The 21,396-nt window shown below is 70.5% G+C and overlaps 2 protein-coding genes across 3 annotated transcripts in view; one reads left to right on the top strand and one right to left on the bottom strand.

The window, feature by feature from the left end:
* Positions 1-21,348, bottom strand: part of KCTD13 (potassium channel tetramerization domain containing 13) — a 41,190-nt gene extending 19,842 nt beyond the window's left edge. Inside the window, exon 1 of one of the 2 annotated variants that reach the window (XM_050952385.1) lies at positions 20,990-21,348. In XM_050952385.1, the coding sequence (XP_050808342.1) occupies positions 20,990-20,995 (6 nt within the window). In that variant the 5' untranslated portion in view covers positions 20,996-21,348. Of the gene's footprint in view, positions 1-5,582; positions 5,744-20,989 lie in introns of those variants that run through there. The other variant, XM_050952387.1, reaches the window with a different exon arrangement.
* TMEM219 (transmembrane protein 219) lies at positions 1,046-10,799 on the top strand. Its single transcript, XM_050952358.1, has 8 exons — positions 1,046-1,244; positions 3,396-4,103; positions 5,098-5,130; positions 8,040-8,206; positions 8,877-9,108; positions 9,360-9,477; positions 9,559-9,673; positions 10,573-10,799. The coding sequence occupies exons 1-8, from the start codon at positions 1,106-1,108 to the stop codon at positions 10,699-10,701; spliced, it is 1,641 nt and encodes a 546-aa protein (XP_050808315.1). The 5' UTR covers positions 1,046-1,105; the 3' UTR covers positions 10,702-10,799.
* Positions 21,349-21,396: the final 48 nt, after the last annotated feature.

Below are 21,396 nucleotides of genomic sequence, written 5' to 3'. Positions count from 1 at the left end.
GCGCGGGGCGGGGGCCAGGGCAGGTGGAGGGGCGGAGCTGAGGGGTGTCGGTGGGGCTGTGCCGGGGCGGCCTGTGGCACGGGCTGTCTGGGGGGCAGGGAACTGTGCTGGGGGGTCTAGGGGCGGGGGGGGTCTGGGGGGCAGGGAACTGTGCTGGGGGGTCTAGGGGCGGGGGGGTCTGACGAGGAGGGGGCTGTGCTGGGGGGTCTAGGGGCGGGGGGGTCTGAGGAGTAGGAGGCTGTGCTGAGGGGTCTAGGGGCGGGGGGGTCTGACGAGGAGGGGGCTGTGCTGGGGGGTCTAGGGGCGGGGGGGTCTGACGAGGAGGGGGCTGTGCTGGGGGGTCTAGGGGCGGGGGGGTCTGAGGAGTAGGGGGCTGTGCTGAGGGGTCCAGGGGCGGGGGGTTCTGGGGAGTAGGGGGCTGTGTTGGGGGCTCTAGGGGGGTCTGGGGAGTAGGGGGCTGTGCTGAGGGGTCCAGGGGCGGGGGGGTCTGGGGAGTAGGGGGCTGTGCTGAGGGATCTAGGGGCGGAGGGGTCTTGGGAGCAGGGGGCTGTGCTGAGGGATCTAGGGGCGGAGGGGTCTTGGGAGCAGGGTGCTGTGCTGAGGGGTCCAGGGGCGGGGGGGGTCTGGGGAGTAGGGGGCTGTGCTGAGGGGTCTAGGGGCGTGGGGGTCTGGGGAGCAGGGGGCTGTGCTGAGGGGTCTAAGGGCGGGGGGGTCTGGGGAGTAGGGGGCTGTGCTGGGGGGTCTAGGGGCGGGGGGGTCTGGGGAGTAGGGGGGCTGTGCTGGGGGGGTCTAGGGGCGGGGGGGTCTGGGGAGTAGGGGGCTGTGCTGGGGGGTCTAGGGGCGGGGGGGTCTGGGGAGTAGGGGGCTGTGCTGGGGGGTCTAGGGGCGGGGGGGTCTGGGGAGTAGGGGGCTGTGCTGGGGGGTCTAGGGGCGGGGGCAGTGCTGGGAGCTGTCTGGGGTGCACGGGGCAGCAGGGTTGTATTAGATTCCCCAGGAGAGGTAGTAGGGTGGGGGCGGTGTTGTGGGTGTCTGCGGCGCCAGGGGTTGTCCGGGGTCACCCAGGCTCCGTGGGGCAGGTCTAGGGCAGGTGCGTGGGGCAAGGGCCATGCAGAAGGAGGAGCTGGGTATAGATGAGAACCGCAACCCCGAGCCAGAGCCGCGGCTGCTGGGGTTGAAGAAGGAGAAGTGCCGACCTGAGGGGCTGGAGGGGCAGCTGCACAACCTCACCAACCACATCCCAGCAGGTAACTTCGGCAAGTCCCCCTGAACCCCCCATTGTCCTCCTGTATCCCCTGCCGAGCCCCCCATATTCCCGTGTGTGCCCCCTGCCCACATTCCCACCACCGAGCCCCCATAATCCCCATGCCAGTATCCCCCGCCGAGGCCCCCATAATTCTCTGCTGAGCCCCCGTGAGCTCCTGCCCATATCCCCACCACCGAGGACCCCGTCTGCCCCCTCCCTGTATCCTCCACCAAGGCCCCTCATTCCCTCTCCCTGTATCCACTCTCGTTCTCCCCGCTGAGCCCCCTGTGTTCCCCCCACCTGTTTCCCCTGTACTTAGGGAAGAAAAGGGCCCCCCCATAGGGTGCCCATATGCCCTGGCCTTGCCCATCTCAGCAGGAGTAATGGGGTGCTCCCTGGAGGAGGGGGTACAGCAGGTGGGGGTATCCAGGATATCGGGGGGTACAGAGAGGTGAGCCCAAGCTGTTAAAGTGGGCATGGTGGTTACAGAGATTTAGGGGCTGGCAACTAGCTGGGGGGGGAGGGGGCGGTGCCCAGATTTCCTGCCTGTCCCTGCCTGGGTGGGGTCAAGCTGCCCCCTTGGGTGGTGTAACCCTCCCCCTGCCAGCAGGCTGACCAGGCACCAAGCACAGAGCCAGGGGGCGCAGTGCCGCAGTGAGGGCAGGGCAGAGGGTGTGGCGGAGGGGAGCGCTGGGCAGGTGGCACTGTGCGTAGCTGGTGGGAGGGATGGGCAGGCAGGGGGCGATGCAGGGAGCTGGGGGGCGAGGGATAGGCAGGGGGCACTGCAGGGAGCTGGGGGGCGAGGGATAGGCAGTGGGAGCCGGGGGGTGGGGAGGGACAGGCAGGGGGCGATGCAGGGAGCTGGGGGGCGAGGGATAGGCAGTGGGAGCCAGGGGTGGAGGGAGGGGAGGGACAGGCAGGGGGCAGTGCAGGGAGCTGGGGGGCGAGGGGTAGGCAGTGGGAGCCGGGAGGGGGAGGGGAGGGACAGGCAGGGGGCGATGCAGGGAGCTGGGGGGCGAGGGGTAGGCAGTGGGAGCTGGGGGGAGGGGAGGGATAGGCAGGGGGCGATGCAGGGAGCTGGGGCCGAGGGATAGGCAGTGGGAGCTGGGGGGAGGGGAGGGACAGGCAGGGGGCACTGCAGGGAGCTGGGGGGCGAGGGATAGGCAGTGGGAGCCGGGGAGGGAGGGGAGGGACAGGCAGGGGGCACTGCAGGGAGCTGGGGGGCGAGGGATAGGCAGTGGGAGCCGGGAGGGGGAGGGGAGGGCCAGGCAGGGGGCACTGCAGGGAGCTGGGGGGCGAGGGATGGTTAGTGGGAGCTGGGAGGGAGGGGAGGATGGGCTGGGGGGGCCGCAGGTCAGGGACAGGCAGAGGGCGCCGTGGTGAGCGCAGGGGCGCAGGGATGGGCAGTGGGACCCAAGGGATGGGGGATGGGCAGGAGGTGTGGGAGGGAGCCAGGAGAGGATGGAAAGGGGGGGGCTGGGGGGGAGATGGACAGGAAGCCTCAGAGGACGGGGGAAGCAGGGGGAGCCTGGGGGAAGGCAGGGATGGGCGGGGGGGAGGAGTTGGGATGGGCAGGGGGAGCCCAGCGGGGACAGGGAGGGGGGCCGGGACGGGCAGGGAGAACCTGGTGGGGGAGGGACGAGGAGACAGGCAGGGGGAGCCTGGGGGCGAAGGGGGGGAGGGATGGACAGGAAGCCCTGGAGGATGAGGCGGGCAGGGGGAGAGGGGGTAGGAATGGGCAGGGGGAGCCGGGGAGAGGGGGTTGGGACAGACGGGGAGCCCAAGGGGGACAGGCAGGGGGGCTGGAGGGGGAGGGATGGGGAGACGGGCACGGGGAGCCTGGGGGCGGGGGGGATGGGCAGGGGGAGCCTGGGGGGAAGAGGCGGGACGGGCGGAGGGAGGGCTCCCCCACACCCTGCTCCCCTCTCCTGCCGGTGCCAGAGGCAAAGCGCCGAGCACTGTCCAGCCCCCCAGCAGTGGGCGCATCACAGGGCCGGGCAGTGCCGCGGGGTGTGCCGGCTTCTGGTGGAAGAGGGGCCGGAGGGCCGGGGCTGGTTCTCTCAAGCGGGGGGAACCCAGGAGTCCTGCCTTGGTTCCAGGCTCGCCCCATCCCACACCCAGGCGTGCTGCTCACCCCCGTCTGCTCCCCCAGGCACCTGGGAGGCCAACGGCCACGGCCCGGAGGCTGCGGAGGGAGGTGCCCCCCTGAGCCCCTCCAACACCCTGAACATCCGCAACCTGCAGCTGTCGGAGCGCGAGGCAGGGCCGCCTGCCCCCCACCGCTTCCCCCACCGCTACCACCCCCACCCCCGGCCCTTCCCTGCCGCCCACCGCCGGAGCTACCGCCCCGGGGCCAAGGAGTGGGGGCCCAGCGCCAATGGGCACGGCCCTGGGGAGGGGCGGGGGGGCTGGGCTGCCCGCCGGCGCCCCTTCCCTGAGACCCCCCGCAGCCCGGAGCGCGCCAGCCACGTCCCGCAGGACGCCGAGAAGGCGCCGGAGCCATGGGCCCTGTTCCGCCCGCCGCCGGCGTTCCCCGTGGACAGCAGCCGCGCCCGCACCCTCCCCAGGATCAGCTACGCCAGCAAGCTGAAGGAGAACCTGGAGCGCCCGCCAGCCCAGGTGCCAGCCTCCGCCCTGCGCACCGCCGGCCCGCTGCCCAACGGCTCCCCGGCGCTGCCGGCCGAGCCGCAGCTGGGGGCCATCTTCCAGAACCAGTGGGGGCTGTCCTTCATCAACGAGCCGGGCGCCGGGCAGCCCCCCGGCCGGGAGCAAACGGAGCCCGCCGCAGGGCACAGCCGGGACTGCTGGCAGCACATGAGCCACAAGGACTGGGAGGAGGCGCGGGACTATCACACGGAAGGTGAGGGCTGGGCTGGCAGGGGCTGCGGGTCGGGAGTGAGGGGCACCGCGGGGCTGGGCTGGCAGGGGCTGCGGGTCGGGAGTGAGGGGCACCGGCAGAGCTTGGGGGGCTGGGCTGGGCTGGCAGGGGCTGCGGGTCGGGAGTGAGGGGCACTGTGGGGCTGGGCTGGCAGGGGCTGCGGGTCGGGAGTGAGGGGCACCGCGGGGCTGGGCTGGCAGGGGCTGCGGGTCAGGAGTGAGGGGCACCGGCAGAGCTGGGGGGGCTGGGCTGGGCTAGCAGGGGCTGCGGGTCGGGAGTGAGGGGCACCGGCAGAGCTGGAGGGGCTGGGCCGGGCTGCCAGGGGCTGCGGGTCGGGAGTGAGGGGCACCGGCAGATCTAGGGGGGCTGGGCTGGGCTGGCAGGGGCTGTGGGTCGGGAGTGAGGGGCACCGCGGGGCTGGGCTGGCAGGGGCTGCGGGTCGGGAGTGAGGGGCACCAGCAGAGCTGGGGGGGCTGGGCTGGGCTAGCAGGGGCTGCGGGTCGGGAGTGAGGGGCACCGGCAGAGCTGGGGGGGCTGGGCTGGGCTAGCAGGGGCTGTGGGTCGGGAGTGAGGGGCACCGCGGGGCTGGGCTGGCAGGGGCTGCGGGTCGGGAGTGAGGGGCACCAGCAGAGCTGGGGGGGGCAGGGCTGGGCTAGCAGGGGCTGCGGGTCGGGAGTGAGGGGCACCGGCAGAGCTGGGGGGGCTGGGCTGGGCTAGCAGGGGCTGCGGGTCGGGAGTGAGGGGCACCGTGGGGCTGGGGGGAGCAATCGACCTTTAGCACTGAGTTGGGGGCAGCGTGGTGACAGAGCGACCCCTGGCTGGGAGGGGAGGGCTGAGGAGTGTCACTCTGTGGTCTCAGTGTGTGTTTGAGGGCAAGGCGGGGGGCTGATCAGACTTGGGGGGTGCTGCCTTAGTGTCGGGGGGGAGGTGCCTGGGTTTGACTCCTGGTCTAACCTCCCGCCTCTTGTCTCCCCAGCATGGGATCATATATGGAAGCTGCACAGACAAGGTGAGGGTGTCCCTGGTGCCCCACGGTTCTGCAGGGGTCCCAAGACCCCCCGGCTGCAGGGCTGGGTGGGGTGGAGCCAGGCCCTGCTATGTGCAGAACACCCAGTGGCCGGCAGTGCCACAGGCCCCCCCGCCGCTGCACGCACAAGGCCTTCTTCCCTTGGAGCCGCTCTTCCACCTCAGCCCCTTCATAGGTCCCCTCCCCTGCACCGGGGTGTGGCGGGGGGGCACCATGGGGAACCAGCCCGGACTCCTGGGTCCCTCCCCCAGTCTCGGGGGCTCCCTAACCCCATTTTCCGTCCTCCCTCTCCTGCAGCTCCCAGCAGAGTCACGGTCTATGCTGACCCCCTGGACGGCAAGGGTTAAACGGGGGCCTCCCGCCGCTGGGGCTGTCACTGTGAGCCAGGCGGGGGCGGGCCAGGACCCCCCACGGAGACTTGGCCTCAGACTCACCCCAGCGGGGCTCGGCGTGGAGCCGGTGGGATCTATGGGGAGACCTGGCCCCCCCGTTCCCAGCCCCCCCTTCTGGTTTGACGACGGTTTTAGTCTCCCCTCTTCGTCCTGGTTTATTGTTCCGTCCCCAGCCAGCTGCGGCTCGGCCTGCAGATTAAAGGCAAAATTCACCTCATTTGTCTGGTTCTTGCCCCTCTGCGGCTGCTGGATCCCTGGGGCACATCTGGAGACTGCCACAATGCATTGTGGGAGCTGTTGCCGGTGGTCAGGACTGCGTATCCCATCATGCACCATGGCGTGTCCTAGCCTGGGTTCCCAGGCCAGACTCTATCTCCCATGGTGGGTCAGGTGCCATGGGAGCTGGAGGGTGGAACTACATCCCCGTCTCCACCTGTCAGAGCCCCCTGCCTGTGGGCCTAGCTCAGGCTCCCTGGCAGGACTTCATCTCCCATGATGCATGTGGATCGAGGAGGTAGTGCATCCTGGGAGGCCCTGGGGCCTGATGGGAATTGTCTAGGGCCTGGTTTGTTGGTTGTACTACATAGCCCATTCTGCACAGGGCTTGCCTCTCTGTGGTGTATCATGGGAGATGTAGCATGACCCGCAAGGCAATGGGGTCCCTGAAACCCCATGTCCTATGGGGCACTGGGTCTCTTCCCATGGTTCTAGGGCAGGCCTGAGGCAAGGGCCCAGTTCCAGGCAGAGGGATGAGAAGGAGAAGGCAGCAGCCCTTGGGGGGATGCATTGCTCAGAGGGGAGCCAGGAGATGGGGCAGGGAGGTGGGGTGATCACAGGGGTGGATATGGGGGTGCACGAGCGGGGTGTGGGTTTGGGGCAAGGTAATCACTGGAGCAGTTATAGGCACTGGTGGGTGCTGTGATCACTGGGGCATGTGGAGGGGGGTGCACTGGCTGGGGGCGCAGTGATCACTGGCGCGGGTGTGGGGGGGTGCACTGGCCGGAGGTGGTTTTGGAATGGGGTGATCACCGGGGCAGTTACAGGGGTGCACTGGTGGGTGATTACAGGCACCCGGGTGGGTGTGGGAGGTGCACTGCTGGGGGGTGGTTTGGGTTTGGGACACTGTAATCACGGGGGCAGGTGTGGGGGTGCAACGGAGGGGGGGGTGATCACTGGGGGTGGGGCCAGCACCTCTTCAAACAGTCCCTGGTTAATGCCGCCGGCCCGGGCCTCGAGCCGCTTCCACCTTTAACGGCAGTTTTTGCCCAGTTCGAAAATGGTCGCCATGGCGTCACCGCGCCGCCGCTCTGTGCGGATGTGGAGGACCCAACTTTACTGCGCTGAGTGCGGGTCCGCTAGGGGTACGTCACGGGCAGGAAAAACGCATGCGCCTCCGCGTTGTGGTGACGTAGCGGAGACTGGTGCTGTCGTAAAGGGTCACAGCTGCAGAAGAGGAAATGGATCCTCCGGCTTCTTAAAGCGACCGCGGAGCCCCTGGGGGGAGGAGGTATCGCGCCTCTCACCCCTCCCTTCCCGGATGATCGGCCGCTGAGCGCCCCCCCGGGCCGGCTGTGCCCCCCCCCTCCCCGCGCCCGGCTGTGCCCCCCCGCTGAGCGGCCCCCCCGGCCCGGCTGTGCCCCCCCCTCCCCGCGCCCGGCTGTGCCCCCCCGCTGAACGCTCCCCCGGCCCGGATGTGCCCCCCCTCCCCGCGCCCGGCTGTGCCCCCCCGCTGAACGCCCCCCCGGCCCGGCTGTGCCCCCTCCCTCCCGGGCCCGGCTGTGCCCCCCGCTGAGCGCCCCCCCCCCGGCCCGGCTGTGCCCCCCGCTGAGCGCCCCCCCCCCCCGGCCCGGCTGTGCCCCCCGCTGAGCGCTCTCCCTGAGATGATTTTCTAGGCACAGGCCTGATACGCGGGCCCCCCGCACCCGTCTGCCCCGCACCCCCCGGCCGGCCCCCCGCACCCCCCCCCCCCGCACCCGTCTGCCCCGCACCCCCCGGCCGGCCACGCGCACCCCACACGCACCCGTCTGCCCCGCACCCCCCGGCCGGCCCCACGCACCCCCCCCGCACCCCCCGCCGGCCCCACGCACCCCCCCTACGCATCCGTCTGTCCCGCGCCCCCCAGCGGGCTCCACGCACCCCCCCCCACGCATCCGTCTGCCCCACACCATGCTTACCGGCTCTGTACACCCACCCCCACGCACCCGTCTGTCCCGCACCCTGGTCCTATACACCCCCTCCAGGCATCCATCTGCCCCACAGCCCGCCGACTGGCCCCCCCATTTATTTGTCCATCCCCATCCACCCCTCTATCTATATCTATCCCTCTCCTCTATCCACCTGTCTGCCCCACACCCTGCCCCCCGCGCGGGTCGCCCTGGGTTCCCCTCCTCCCCTGCCCACACCAGCTCTTCCCACAGTCACTGCCCCCCCTGGCTGTGCCCCCCTCAGCGCTGGGAGGCGGGGGCGGGGTCCCTCTACTGAGCCCCATGTGCCCCCCAGGCCTCGCCATGCAGAGCTGCCCCCTGCTGGGCTCCCTGTGCCTCTGCCTGGAGCGTCGACCGCCCCTCGTCTGTTTCTGCCTCTGCCTCTTCTCATTGGCTGTCACCTTTGCCGCCTTTGCCGCCTACATCCAATCGCACGAGGTCAGGGACGCTGACATCACACAGGTCAGCACTGGGGGAGGAGACATAAGGGGGAGGGGGAGGGGGAGAGAGGGGTGGGGGCAAAACGGATGGAGGGGGTGGAATGGGACTGAGGGGCGGGAGGGCAAAGGGGGGCGAAGGAGGGGGCAGAGGAGTGAGGGACAGGATGGGGCAGGAGATCAAAGGGGGGGAGATGGAGGGGGCGGGGACCAAGGAGGGGGCACGGGGTGAGACGGCAAAGGGGGGGTGAAGGAGGGGCAGGGGAGATGGACGAGCGGGGACAAGGGAGGGGGCACGGGGTGAGAGGGCAAAGGAGGGTGAAGGAGGGGCAGGGGAGATGGAGGGGGCGGGGATGAGGGCAAAGGGGGGATGAGGGAGGGGCGGGGGAGATGGAAGGGGCGGGGTGGGGTGGGGGAGGTGGAGGGGGCGAAGGAGGGGGTGGGGCAGTGCTGGAGGGAGATGAGGGAGGGGCGAGGAGGAGTGGGGGACAGGACGGGGGGAGCGCAAAGGGGGATGAAGGAGGGGCCGGGAAGATGGAGGGGGACGATGGAGGGGGTGGGGCAGTGCTGGAGGGGGACAAGGGAGGGGCGGGGAGGAGTGAGGGGCAGGATGGGGGTGGGAGCGCAAAGGGGGGTGAAAGAGTGGGGCGGAGGACGTGGGGGATGGGGGGGTCACACTCTGATTCTCCCCCCAGGACTGGAACTCGCTCCTGGAGTCCCTGAGCCACCTGAGCTTCTGCACTGACAACGGGATGTGGGGGGGGCCAACAACTCCGGCCCCCACCCCCAGGGCTGCCCCCCCTACACCCGGGGCCCCCCCAGCCCTCTCAGTTTTGGTGGGTCTAACCTTCAACCTCCGCGGGGGGGGGCAACCCAACACCTCCCGCCTGGCTGTGACGGTCACCGGCCACCAGCTGGGACTTGGGGGTGAGTGGGGCTGGTGTCCCCCCGGTGGGCCATCCCCTCCCCCCCGCCATGCCCCCTGGAGTCGCTCCCCTCCCCCCACTCTTCCCCCCCAGGGCTGTTCCCCTCCCCCCACTGTGCCCCCTGGGGGCTGTTCCCCTCCCCCCGCCCTGCACCCCGGGGCCGTTCCCTTCTCCCTGCACCCTGCGGCCATTCCCCTCTCCCCGCCATGCCCCCGAGAGATGTTTACCTGCCCCACTGACTCCCCCCAACAGGTCCGGTGCCCCAGCAGCCGATCCGCGTGGTGGTCGTCACCCCGTGGCCCCCCGGCCACAGCCCTCAGGGCAGCTGCCTGAGCCTGGCAGGCTCCCCATCCCTGCTGCCGCAGACCAGGTGAGCTGGGTTGGGCAGGGCAGGGTGGGGGAGAGGAGCCTGCTGCAGGAACCCCTCACCCCCCATGTGGTCTGGTTGTAGGGCGCCGCCCCGCTGCATTATGGGGGATCTGGATGCCCAGCCCCAGGAGGAGCCGAGGTCCTGCTACCAACCTCGCTACCAGCCCGACCCCACTCTGGCCACCATGCTGAGTCTAGTAAGGGGCAGGGCTTCCCCCACGGGCAGAATGACAGGGTTACCCTGCAGCGGGCGGAGCCGTTCCAGGGGGCGGGGCAACAGAGAGGTTACCTAGCAGGGGGCGGAGCCGTTCCAGGGGGCGGGGCGACAGAGGGGTTACCCTGCAGGGGCGGAGCCATTACAGGGGGCGGGGCAACGGAGGGGTTACCCTGCAGGGGCGGAGCCGTTCCAGGGGGCGGGCCGACGGAGGGGTTACCCTGCAGGAGGCGGAGCCGTCCCAGGGGGCGGGCCGACGGAGGGGTTACCCCGCAGGGGGTGGAGCCGTCCTAGGGGGCGGGGTAACAGAGGGGTTACTCTGCAGGGGGTGGAGCCGTTCCAGGGGGCAGGGCAACGGAGGGGTTACACCACAGGGGGCGGAGCCGTTCCATGGGGTGGGGCGACACAGGAGTTACCTCACAGGCGGTGGAGCTGTCCCAGGGGGTGGGGCGGGGCGATACAGGGGTTACGCCACAGGGAGCAGAGCTGTCTCAGGGGGCCAGGCAATGGAGGGGTTACCCCGTAGGAGGCGGAGCCATCCCATGGGGCAGGGCGACGGAGGGGTTACCCCGCAGGGGGCAGAGCCATCTCATGGGGCAAGGCAACAGAGGGGCTACCCTGCAGGAGGCGGAGCCATCTCATGGGGCGGGGCAATGGAGGGGGTCAGTCTCAGGAGGCAGAGCCATCTCATGGGGCAGGGCAATGGAGGGGTCAGCCTCAGGGAGCGGAGCCGTCTCGTGGGGCAGGGTGACGCAGGGTTTACCCCCAGGGGGCGCGTTGCCAGTGCAGGGGTGTGCTTACTGAGGGCAGCAGCCAGGGCTGGGGCAGGGGTGCCATGGAGGAAGGGGCAGCCCCACTCACTGCGTCTGTTGTCCCCCACAGGAGGATCGCCACCTGTGCAGCCAGCGCCTCCTGCTGGCCGGCCTGACCGTGCTGTGCCTCTGCGCCTTGCTGCTGTGCATGGCCAGCCTCTGCCTGCCGCCCCCCCACAACACCAGGGGGAGGCTCTAGGGGCTGGGAGCCGGCTGGGACCCACCTACCCTGCCCGGGGCATTCCCAGGGTGCCAGGCGCGGGGGGCCTGTCTGGGACCAATAAATGGGTTACGCTGTGCCTGTGTGTGCTGGGGTCTGTGGGGGTGGGGCTTGGAGGGCCCGGGGGACAGGCCCCGCATGAGGGGGGCGGGCCCTGCCCTGCGGGCTGTGGGTTGGGAGGACACAGGGAGGCTGGCCTTGCACGGGGGGCGCATTGGGAGGACATGGCGGGGAGGACACGGGGGGCAGGACACAGGCAGTTGGGAGGACACTGGGGAGGCAGGACACGGGGGAGGCAGGATACGGGGAGCTGGGAGGACATGAGGGGAGTTAGGACACGGGGGGTTGGGTGGGACACGGGGCAGGGAAGACGGGGCAGGATATGGGGGAGGCAGGACATGGGGGGGTTAGGAGGACATGAGGGGCAGGGAAGATGAGGGAGGCAGGACGGGGGGGTTGGGAGGACACGGGGCAGGATATGGGGGAGTCAGGACATGGGGGGCTGGGAGGACATGGGGGTGGGACATGGGGGCAGGATATGGGGGAGTAAGGACACGGGGGGGTTGGGAGAACATGGAGGTGGGAAATGGGGGGCAGGATATGGGGGAGTCAGGACACGGCGGGGTTGGGAGGACATGGGGGTGGGACATGGGGGAGTCAGGACACGGGGGGTTGGGAGGACACGGGGGCGGGACATGGGGGAGTCAGGACATGGGGGGTTGGGAGGACATGGGGGCAGGGAAGATGGGGGCGGGACATGGGGGAGTCAGGACACGGGGTTGGGAGGACACGGGGGCGGGACATGGGGGAGTCAGGACACGGGGGGTTGGGAGGACACGGGGGCAGGACATGGGGGAGTCAGGACACAGGGGGTTGGGAGGACACGGGGGTGGGACATGGGGGCAGGGAAGATGGGGGCAGGATATGGGGGAGTCAGGACATGGGGGGGTTGGGAGGACATGGGGGCAGGATATGGGGGAGTCAGGACACAAGGGGGTTGGGAGGACACGCGGGCAGGACATGGGGGAGTCTGGACATGGGGGGGTTGGGAGGACACGGGGGCAGGATATCGGGGAGTCAGGACACAGGGGGTTGGGTGGACACGGGGGCAGGATATGGGGGAGTCAGGACACGGGGGGGTTGGGAGGACACTGGGGCGGGACATGGGGGAGTCAGGACACGGAGGATTGGGAGGACACGGGGGCGGGATATGGGGGAGTCAGGACACGGGGAGGTTGGGAGCACATGCGGGCGGGACATGGGGGAGTCAGGACACAGAGGGTTTGGAGGACACGGGGGTAGGATATGGGGGAGTCAGGACACGAGGGGGTTGGGAGAACACGGAAGCGGGACATGGGGGAGTCAGGACACGGGGGGTTGGGAGGACACGGGGGCGGGACACGGGGGAGTCAGGACACGGGGGGTTGGGAGGACACGGGGGCGGGATATGGGGGAGTCAGGAGACGGGGGGGTTGGGAGGACACGGGGCGGGACACGGGGGAGTCAGGACACGGGGGGTTGGGAGGACACGGGGGAGTCAGGACACGGGGGAGTCAGGACACGGGGGCGGGACACGGGGGAGTCAGGACACGGGGGGTTGGGAGGACACGGGGGCGGGACACGGAGGAGTCAGGACACGGGGGGTTGGGAGGACACGGGGGCGGGACACGAGGGAGTCAGGACACGGGGTTGGGAGGATACGGGGCGGGACATGGGGGCAGGATATGGGGGAGTCAACACACGGGGGGTTGGGAGGACATGGGGTGAGACATGGGGGGCAGGATATGGGGGAGTCACGACACGGCGGGGTTGGGAGGACATGGGGGCAGGATATGGGGGAGACAGGACATGGAGCGGTTGGGAGGACACGGGAGGCAGGGAAGATGGGCAGGATATGGGGGAGTCAGGACACAGGGGGGCTGGGAGGACATGAGGGTGGGACATGGGGGGCAGGATATGGGGGAGTCAGGACACGAGGGAGTTGGGAGGACATGGGGGCAGGATATGGGGGAGTCAGGACATGGGGGGCTTGGGAGGACACGGGGGTGGGACATGGAGGCAGGGAAGATGGGGGCAGGATATGGGGGAGTCAGGACACGGGGGGGTTGGGAGGACATGGGGCAGGATATGGGGGAGTCAGGACACGAGGGGGTTGGAAGGAAACGCGGGCAGGACATGGGGGAGTCAGGACACGGGGGTTGGGTGGACACGGGGGCAGGATATGGGGGAGTCAGGACACGGGGGGGTTGGAAGGACACTGGGGCGGGACATGGGGGAGTCAGGACACGGGGGGGTTGGAAGGACACTGGGGCGGGACATGGGGGAGTCAGGACACGGAGGATTGGGAGGACACGGGGACGGGATATGGGGGAGTCAGGACACGGGGAGGTTGGGAGCACATGCGGGCGGGACATGGGGGAGTCAGGACACAGGGGGTTTGGAGGACACGGGGGTAGGATATGGGGGAGTCAGGACACGAGGGGGTTCGGAGGACACGGGGGCGGGACACGGGGGAGTCAGGACACGGGGGGTTGGGAGGACACAGGGGCGGGACACGGGGGAGTCAGGACACGGGGGGTTGGGAGGACACGGGGGCGGGACACGGGGGAGTCAGGACACGGGGGTGGGAGGACACGGGGGCGGGACATGGGGGAGTCAGGACACGGGGGGGTTGGGAGGACACGGGGGAGTCAGGACACGGGGGGTGAGGGGACACGGGGGCGGGACATGGGGGAGTCAGGACACGGGGGGTTGGGAGGACACGGGGGCGGGACACGGGGGAGTCAGGACACGGGGGGTTGGGAGGACACGGGGGAGTCAGGACACGGGGGGTGAGGGGACACGGGGGCGGGACATGGGGGAGTCAGGACACGGGGGGTTGGGAGGACACGGGGGCGGGACACGGAGGAGTCAGGACACGGGGGGTTGGGAGGACACGGGGGCGGGACACGAGGGAGTCAGGACACGGGGGTGTTGGGAGGACACAGGGGCGGGACACGGGGGAGTCAGGACACGGGGGGTTGGGAGGACACGGGGGCGGGACACGGGAGAGTCAGGACACGGGGGGTTGGGAGGACACGGGGGCGGGACACAGGGGAGTCAGGACACGGGGGGTGGGAGGACACGGGAGCGGAATATGGGGGAGTCAGGACACGGGGGGTTGGGAGGACACGGGGGCGGGACATGGGGGAGTCAGGACACGGGGGGTGGGGGGACACGGGGGCGAGACATGGGGCAGTCAGGACACGGGGGGTTGGGAGGACACGGGGGCAGGATATGGGGGACTCAGGACACGGGGGGTTGGGAGGACACGGGGGCGGGACATGGGGGAGTCAGGACACGGGGGGTTGGGAGGACACTGGGGCGGGATATGGGGGAGTCAGGAGACGGGGGGTTGGGAGGACACGGGGGCGGGATATGGGGGAGTCAGGAGACGGGGGGTTGGGAGGACACGGGGGAGTCAGGACACGGGGGTGGGAGGACACGGGGGCGGGACACGGGAGAGTCAGGACACGGGGGGTTGGGAGGACACGGGGGCGGGACACGGGGGAGTCAGGACACGGGGGGTGGGAGGACACGGGGGTGGGATATGGGGGAGTCAGGACACGGGGGGTTGGGAGGACACGGAGGCGGGACATGGGGGAGTCAGGACACGGGGGTTGGGAGGACACGAGGGCGGGACACGGGGGAGTCAGGACACGGGGGCGGGACACGGGGGAGTCAGGACACGGGGGGTTGGGAGGACACGGGGGCGGGACACGGGAGAGTCAGGACACGGGGGGTTGGGAGGACACGGGGGCGGGACACGGGGGAGTCAGGACACGGGGGGTTGGGAGGACACGGGGGCGGGATATGGGGGAGTCAGGACACGGGGGGTTGGGAGGACACGGGGGCGGGACATGGGGGACTCAGGACACGGGGGGTTGGGAGGACACGGGGGCGGGACATGGGGGACTCAGGACACGGGGGGTTGGGAGGACACGGGGGCGGGACATGGGGGACTCAGGACACGGGGGGTTGGGAGGACACGGGGGCGGGACATGGGGGAGTCAGGACACGGGGGGTGAGGGGACACGGGGGCAGGATATGGGGGAGTCAGGACACGGGGGCGGGACACGAGGGAGTCAGGAGACGGGGGTGTTGGGAGGACACGGGGGCGGGACACGGGGGAGTCAGGACACGGGGGTTGGGAGGACACGGGGGCGGGACACGGGGGAGTCAGGACACGGGGGTTGGGAGGACACGGGGGCGGGACACGGGAGAGTCAGGACACGGGAGGTTGGGAGGACACGGGGGCGGGACACGGGGGAGTCAGGACACGGGGGGTTGGGAGGACACGGGGGCGGGACACGGGAGAGTCAGGACACGGGGGGTTGGGAGGACACGGGGGCGGGACATGGGGGAGTCAGGACACGGGGGTGGGAGGACACGGGGGGTTGGGAGGACACTGGGGCGGGATATGGGGGAGTCAGGAGACGGGGGTTGGGAGGACACGGGGGCGGGATATGGGGGAGTCAGGACACGGGGGGTTGGGAGGACACGGGGGAGTCAGGACACGGGGGGTGGGAGGACACGGGGGCGGGACACGGGAGAGTCAGGACACGGGGGGTTGGGAGGACACGGGGGCGGGACACGGGGGAGTCAGGAGACGGGGGGTGGGAGGACACGGGGCAGGACATGGGGGAGTCAGGACACGGGGGTTGGGAGGACACGGGGCAGGACATGGGGGAGTCAGGACACGGGGGGTTGGGAGGACACGGAGGCCGGACATGGGGGAGTCAGGACACGGGGGTTGGGAGGACACGGGGGCGGGACACGGGGGAGTTAGGACACGGGGGGTTGGGAGGACACGGGGGCGGGACACGGGAGAGTCAGGACACGGGGGGTTGGGAGGACACGGGGGCGGGACACGGGGGAGTCAGGATACGGGGAGTTGGGAGGACACGGGGGCGGCACATGGGGGAGTCAGGACACGGGGGGTGGGAGGACACGGGGGTGGGATATGGGGGAGTCAGGACACGGGGGGTGGGAGGACACGGGGGCAGGACATGGGGGAGTCAGGACACGGGGGGTTGGGAGGACACGGGGGCAGGACATGGGGGAGTCAGGACACGGGGGGTTGGGAGGACACGGGGGCGGGACATGGGGGAGTCAGGACACGGGGGGTTGGGAGGACACGGGGGCGGGACACGGGGGAGTCAGGACACGGGGGCGGGACACGGGGGAGTCAGGACACGGGGGGTTGGGAGGACATGGGGGCGGGACACGGGAGAGTCAGGACACGGGGGGTTGGGAGGACACGGGGGCGGGACACGGGGGAGTCAGGACACGGGGGGTTGGGAGGACACGGGGGCGGGACATGGGGGAGTCAGGACACGGGGGGTGAGGGGACACGGGGGCGGGACATGGGGGAGTCAGGACACGGGGGTGAGGGGACACAGGGGCAGGACATGGCGGAGTCAGGACACGGGGGTGGGGGGACACGGGGGCGGGACACGGGGGAGTCAGAACACGGGGGCGGGACACGGGGGAGTCAGAACACGGGGGGTTGGGAGGACACGGGGGCGGGACACGGGAGAGTCAGGACACGGGGGGTTGGGAGGACACGGGGGCGGGACACGGGAGAGTCAGGACACGGGGGGTTGGGAGGACACGGGGGCGGGACATGGGGGAGTCAGGAGACGGGGGGTGGGAGGACACGGGGGCGGGACACGGGGGAGTCAGGACACGGGGGCGGGACACGGGGGAGTCAGGACACGGGGGGTTGGGAGGACACGGGGGCGGGACACGGGAGAGTCAGGACACGAGGGGTTGGGAGGACACGGGGGCGGGACATGGGGGAGTCAGGAGACGGGGGTTGGGAGGACACGGGGGCGGGACATGGGGGAGTCAGGACACGGGGGGTTGGGAGGACACGGAGGCGGGACATGGGGGAGTCAGGACACGGGGGTTGGGAGGACACGGGGGCGGGACACGGGGGAGTCAGGACACGGGGGCGGGACACGGGGGAGTCAGGACACGGGGGGTTGGGAGGACACGGGGGCGGGACACGGGAGAGTCAGGACACGGGGGGTTGGGAGGACACGGGGGCGGGACACGGGGGAGTCAGGACACGGGGGTGGGAGGACACGGGGGCGGGATATGGGGGAGTCAGGACACGGGGGGTTGGGAGGACACGGGGGCGGGACATGGGGGAGTCAGGACACGGGGGGTTGGGAGGACACGGGGGCGGGACATGGGGGAGTCAGGACACGGGGGGTGAGGGGACACGGGGGCGGGACATGGGGGAGTCAGGACACGGGGGGGTTGGGAGGACACGGGGGCAGGATATGGGGGAGTCAGGACACGGGGGCGGGACACGAGGGAGTCAGGACACGGGGGTTGGGAGGACACGGGGGCGGGACACGGGGGAGTCTGGACACGGGGGTTGGGAGGACACGGGGGCGGGACACGGGAGAGTCAGGACACGGGGGGTGGGAGGACACGGGGGCGGGATATGGGGGAGTCAGGACACGGGGGGGTTGGGAGGACACGGGGGGCGGGACATGGGGGAGTCAGGACACGGGGGGTGGGGGGACACGGGGGCGGGACATGGGGCAGTCAGGACACGGGGGGTTGGGAGGACACGGGGGCAGGATATGGTGGAGTCAGGACACGGGGGGTTGGGAGGACACGGGGGCGGGACATGGGGGAGTCAGGACACGGGGGTGGGAGGACACGGGGGGTTGGGAGGACACTGGGGCGGGATATGGGGGAGTCAGGAGACGGGGGTTGGGAGGACACGGGGGCGGGATATGGGGGAGTCAGGACACGAGGGGTTGGGAGGACACGGGGGAGTCAGGACACGGGGGGTGGGAGGACACGGGGGCGGGACACGGGAGAGTCAGGACACGGGGGGTTGGGAGGACACGGGGGCGGGACACGGGGGAGTCAGGAGACGGGGGTTGGGAGGACACGGGGGTGGGATATGGGGGAGTCAGGAGACGGGGGTTGGGAGGACACGGGGCAGGACATGGGGGAGTCAGGACACGGGGGGTTGGGAGGACACGGAGGCGGGACATGGGGGAGTCAGGACACGGGGGTTGGGAGGACACGGGGGCGGGACACGGGGGAGTCAGGACACGGGGGCGGGACACGGGGGAGTCAGGACACGCGGGGTTGGGAGGACACGGGGGCGGGACACGGGAGAGTCAGGACACGGGGGGTTGGGAGGACACGGGGGCGGGACACGGGGGAGTCAGGACACGGGGGGTTGGGAGGACACGGGGGCGGGACATGGGGGAGTCAGGACACGGGGGGTGGGAGGACACGGGGGTGGGATATGGGGGAGTCAGGAGACGGGGGTTGGGAGGACACGGGGGCAGGACATGGGGGAGTCATGACACGGGGGGTTGGGAGGACACGGAGGCGGGACATGGGGGAGTCAGGACACGGGGGCGGGACACGGGGGAGTCAGGACACGGGGGCGGGACACGGGGGAGTCAGGACACGGGGGGGTTGGGAGGACACGGGGGCGGGACACGGGAGAGTCAGGACACGGGGGGTTGGGAGGACACGGGGGCGGGACACGGGGGAGTCAGGACACGGGGGGTTGGGAGGACACGGGTGCGGGACATGGGGGAGTCAGGACACGGGGTGTGAGGGGACACGGGGGCGGGACATGGGGGAGTCAGGACACGGGGGGTGAGGGGACACGGGGGCGGGACATGGGGGAGTCAGGACACGGGGGTGGGGGGAGACGGGGTCGGGACACGGGGGAGTCAGGACACGGGGGCGGGACACGGGGGAGTCAGGACACGGGGGTTGGGAGGACACGTGGGCGGGACACGGGGGAATCAGGACACGGGGGGTTGGGAGGACACGGGGGCGGGACATGGGGGAGTCAGGACATGGGGGGTGGGAGGACACGGGGTGGGATATGGGGGAGTCAGGAGACGGGGGTTGGGAGGACTCGGGGGCAGGACATGGGGGAGTCATGACACGGGGGGTTGGGAGGACACGGAGACGGGACATGGGGGAGTCAGGACACGGGGGTTGGGAGGACACGGGGGCGGGACACGGGGGAGTCAGGACACGGGGGCGGGACACGGGGGAGTCAGGACACGGGGGGTTGGGAGGACACGGGGGCGGGACACAGGAGAGTCAGGACACGGGGGGTTGGGAGGACACGGGGCGGGACACGGGGGAGTCAGGACACGGGGGGTTGGGAGGACACGGGGGCGGGACATGGAGGAGTCAGGACACAGGGGGTGAGGGGACACGGGGGCGGGACATGGGGGAGTCAGGACACGGGGGGTGAGGGGACACGGGGGCGGGACATGGGGGAGTCAGGACACGGGGGGTGGGGGGACACGGGGGCGGGACATGGGGGAGTCAGGACACGGGGGGTGAGGGGACACGGGGGCGGGACACGGGGGGTGAGGGGACACGGGGGCGGGACACGGGGGCAGGGAAGATGGGGGCAGGGAAGATGGGGGAGTCAGGACACGGGGGTTGGGAGGACACGGGGGCGGGATATGGGGGAGTCAGGACGGGGGGTGGGGGGACACGGGGGCGGGACACGGGGGAGTCAGGACACGGGGGGTTGGGAGGACACGGGGGCGGGACACGGGGGCAGAGAAGATGGGGGCAGGATATGGGGGAGTCAGGACACGGGGGTTGGGAGGACACGGGGGCGGGATATGGGGGAGTCAGGACACGGGGGGTTGGGAGGACACGGGGGCGGGACACGGGGGAGTCAGGACACGGGGGGTGGGAGGACACAGGGGGTGAGGGGACACGGGGGCGGGATATGGGGCAGTCAGGACACGGGGGGTTGGGAGGACACGGGGGCGGGACACGGGGGAGTCAGGACACGGGGGTTGGGAGGATACGGGGGCGGGACATCGGGGAGTCAGGACACGGGGGGTGGGAGGGCACGGGGGCGGGACACGGGGGAGTCAGGACACGGGGGGTGGGAGGACACAGGGGGTGAGGGGACACGGGGGCGGGACATGGGCCAGTCAGGACACGGGGGGTTGGGAGGACACGGGGGCGGGACACGGGGGAGTCAGGACACGGGGGGTGAGGGGACACGGGGGCGGGACATGGGGGAGTCAGGACACGGGGGGTGAGGGGACACGGGGGCGGGACATGGGGGAGTCAGGACACGGGGGTGGGAGGACACGGGGGGTTGGGAGGACACGGGGGCGGGACACGGGGGAGTCAGGACACGGGGGGTTGGGAGGACACGGGGGAGTCAGGACACGGGGGGTTGGGAGGACACGGAGGCCGGACATGGGGGAGTCAGGACACGGGGGGTTGGGAGGACACGGGGGAGTCAGGACACGGGGGGTGAGGGGACACGGGGGCGGGACACGGGGGAGTCAGGACACGGGGGGGTTGGGAGGACACGGGGGCGGGACACGGGAGAGTCAGGACACGGGGGGTTGGGAGGACACGGGGGAGTCAGGACACGGGGGGTGGGACACGGGGTGTTGGGAGGACACGGGGGCGGGACACGGGGGAGTCAGGACACGGGGGGGTTGGGAGGACACGGGGGAGTCAGGACACGGGGGGGTTGGGAGGACACGGGGGCGGGACACGGGGGAGTCAGGACACGGGGGGGTTGGGAGGACACGGGGGAGTCAGGACACGGGGGCGGGACACGGGGGAGTCAGGACACGGGGGTGGGAGGACACGGGGGAGTCAGGACACGGGGGGTTGGGAGGACACGGAGGCCGGATATGGGGGAGTCAGGACACGGGGGGTTGGGAGGACACGGGGGAGTCAGGACTCGGGGGTTGGGAGGACATGGGGGCGGGACACGGGGGAGTTAGGACACGGGGGGGGTTGGGAGGACACGGGGGCGGGACACGGGGGGGTTGGGAGGATACGGGGGCGGGGCCTGACACGGGGCTCTCGGCAGACCCTAGCCCCGCCCCCTCGCTGCACTCTGCAGCGGCAGTTTAACGGTCACTCTAGTTCCTGTCCCTATTTTCCCGCCTTTCCTCCTCCCCCCGGCCTTTCTGCGCAGGCGCTATCCCAAACCTGCCCTGGTAACAGCGGGCGGAGAGATTGCTCGTGGGCCGCGCCCCCTCCATGGGCCCCGCGCCAATCACAATGCCCTTCACGTCAAAAGCCTTCGAGCCCGCCTGTTCCTGTAGCCACGCCCACCCGGAACTACGCCAGCCTCCCCAGAACCGTTTATTGAGCCGGCTTATCCCTACCCTGCCCCCTGGGCCTCGTCCAATCCAGTGTCACTGCCCCTTAGACCACGCCCCTTTACCTGCATAAGAGATAGTGGGATAAGAGGGTGGTGCTCGCTGCTAATTGGTTCCACGTCCTTTAGAGCCCTCCAATCACAACGTCGTCCCCTCGGTAACTAGCGCAGTCTCCCGCCGCGTCTCCTTCTGCGCATGCGTACTGTGCCCTGTCGCTCGCCTTTTGTGAGCCCTCTCCCCCATGGCGGAGTTTGCCTTTCCTCTGCGCATGCGCCTTGCTTTTTCCCGATTAAAGTTGTATTACGTGTGCGTCACTTCTCCACGTGCCTTGTACGCGCACGTCCCCGTCCTTGACAGTTTGTCGCATGCGCCCCTTTACTTCCTGTGCGCCACCAGGCTGGCGCATGCGTCCTACTCTCCGGTGGGGTCCCGGGGGCCCCTCCCATCGCGCATGCGCGCCATGGCCCCGCTG

The sequence above is a fragment of the Gopherus flavomarginatus genome, chromosome 5, assembly GCF_025201925.1.
Source record: "Gopherus flavomarginatus isolate rGopFla2 chromosome 5, rGopFla2.mat.asm, whole genome shotgun sequence".
In the NCBI taxonomy this organism is placed as follows: Eukaryota; Metazoa; Chordata; order Testudines; family Testudinidae; genus Gopherus; species Gopherus flavomarginatus.
This window is presented reverse-complemented; position numbering and strand designations above follow the sequence as displayed.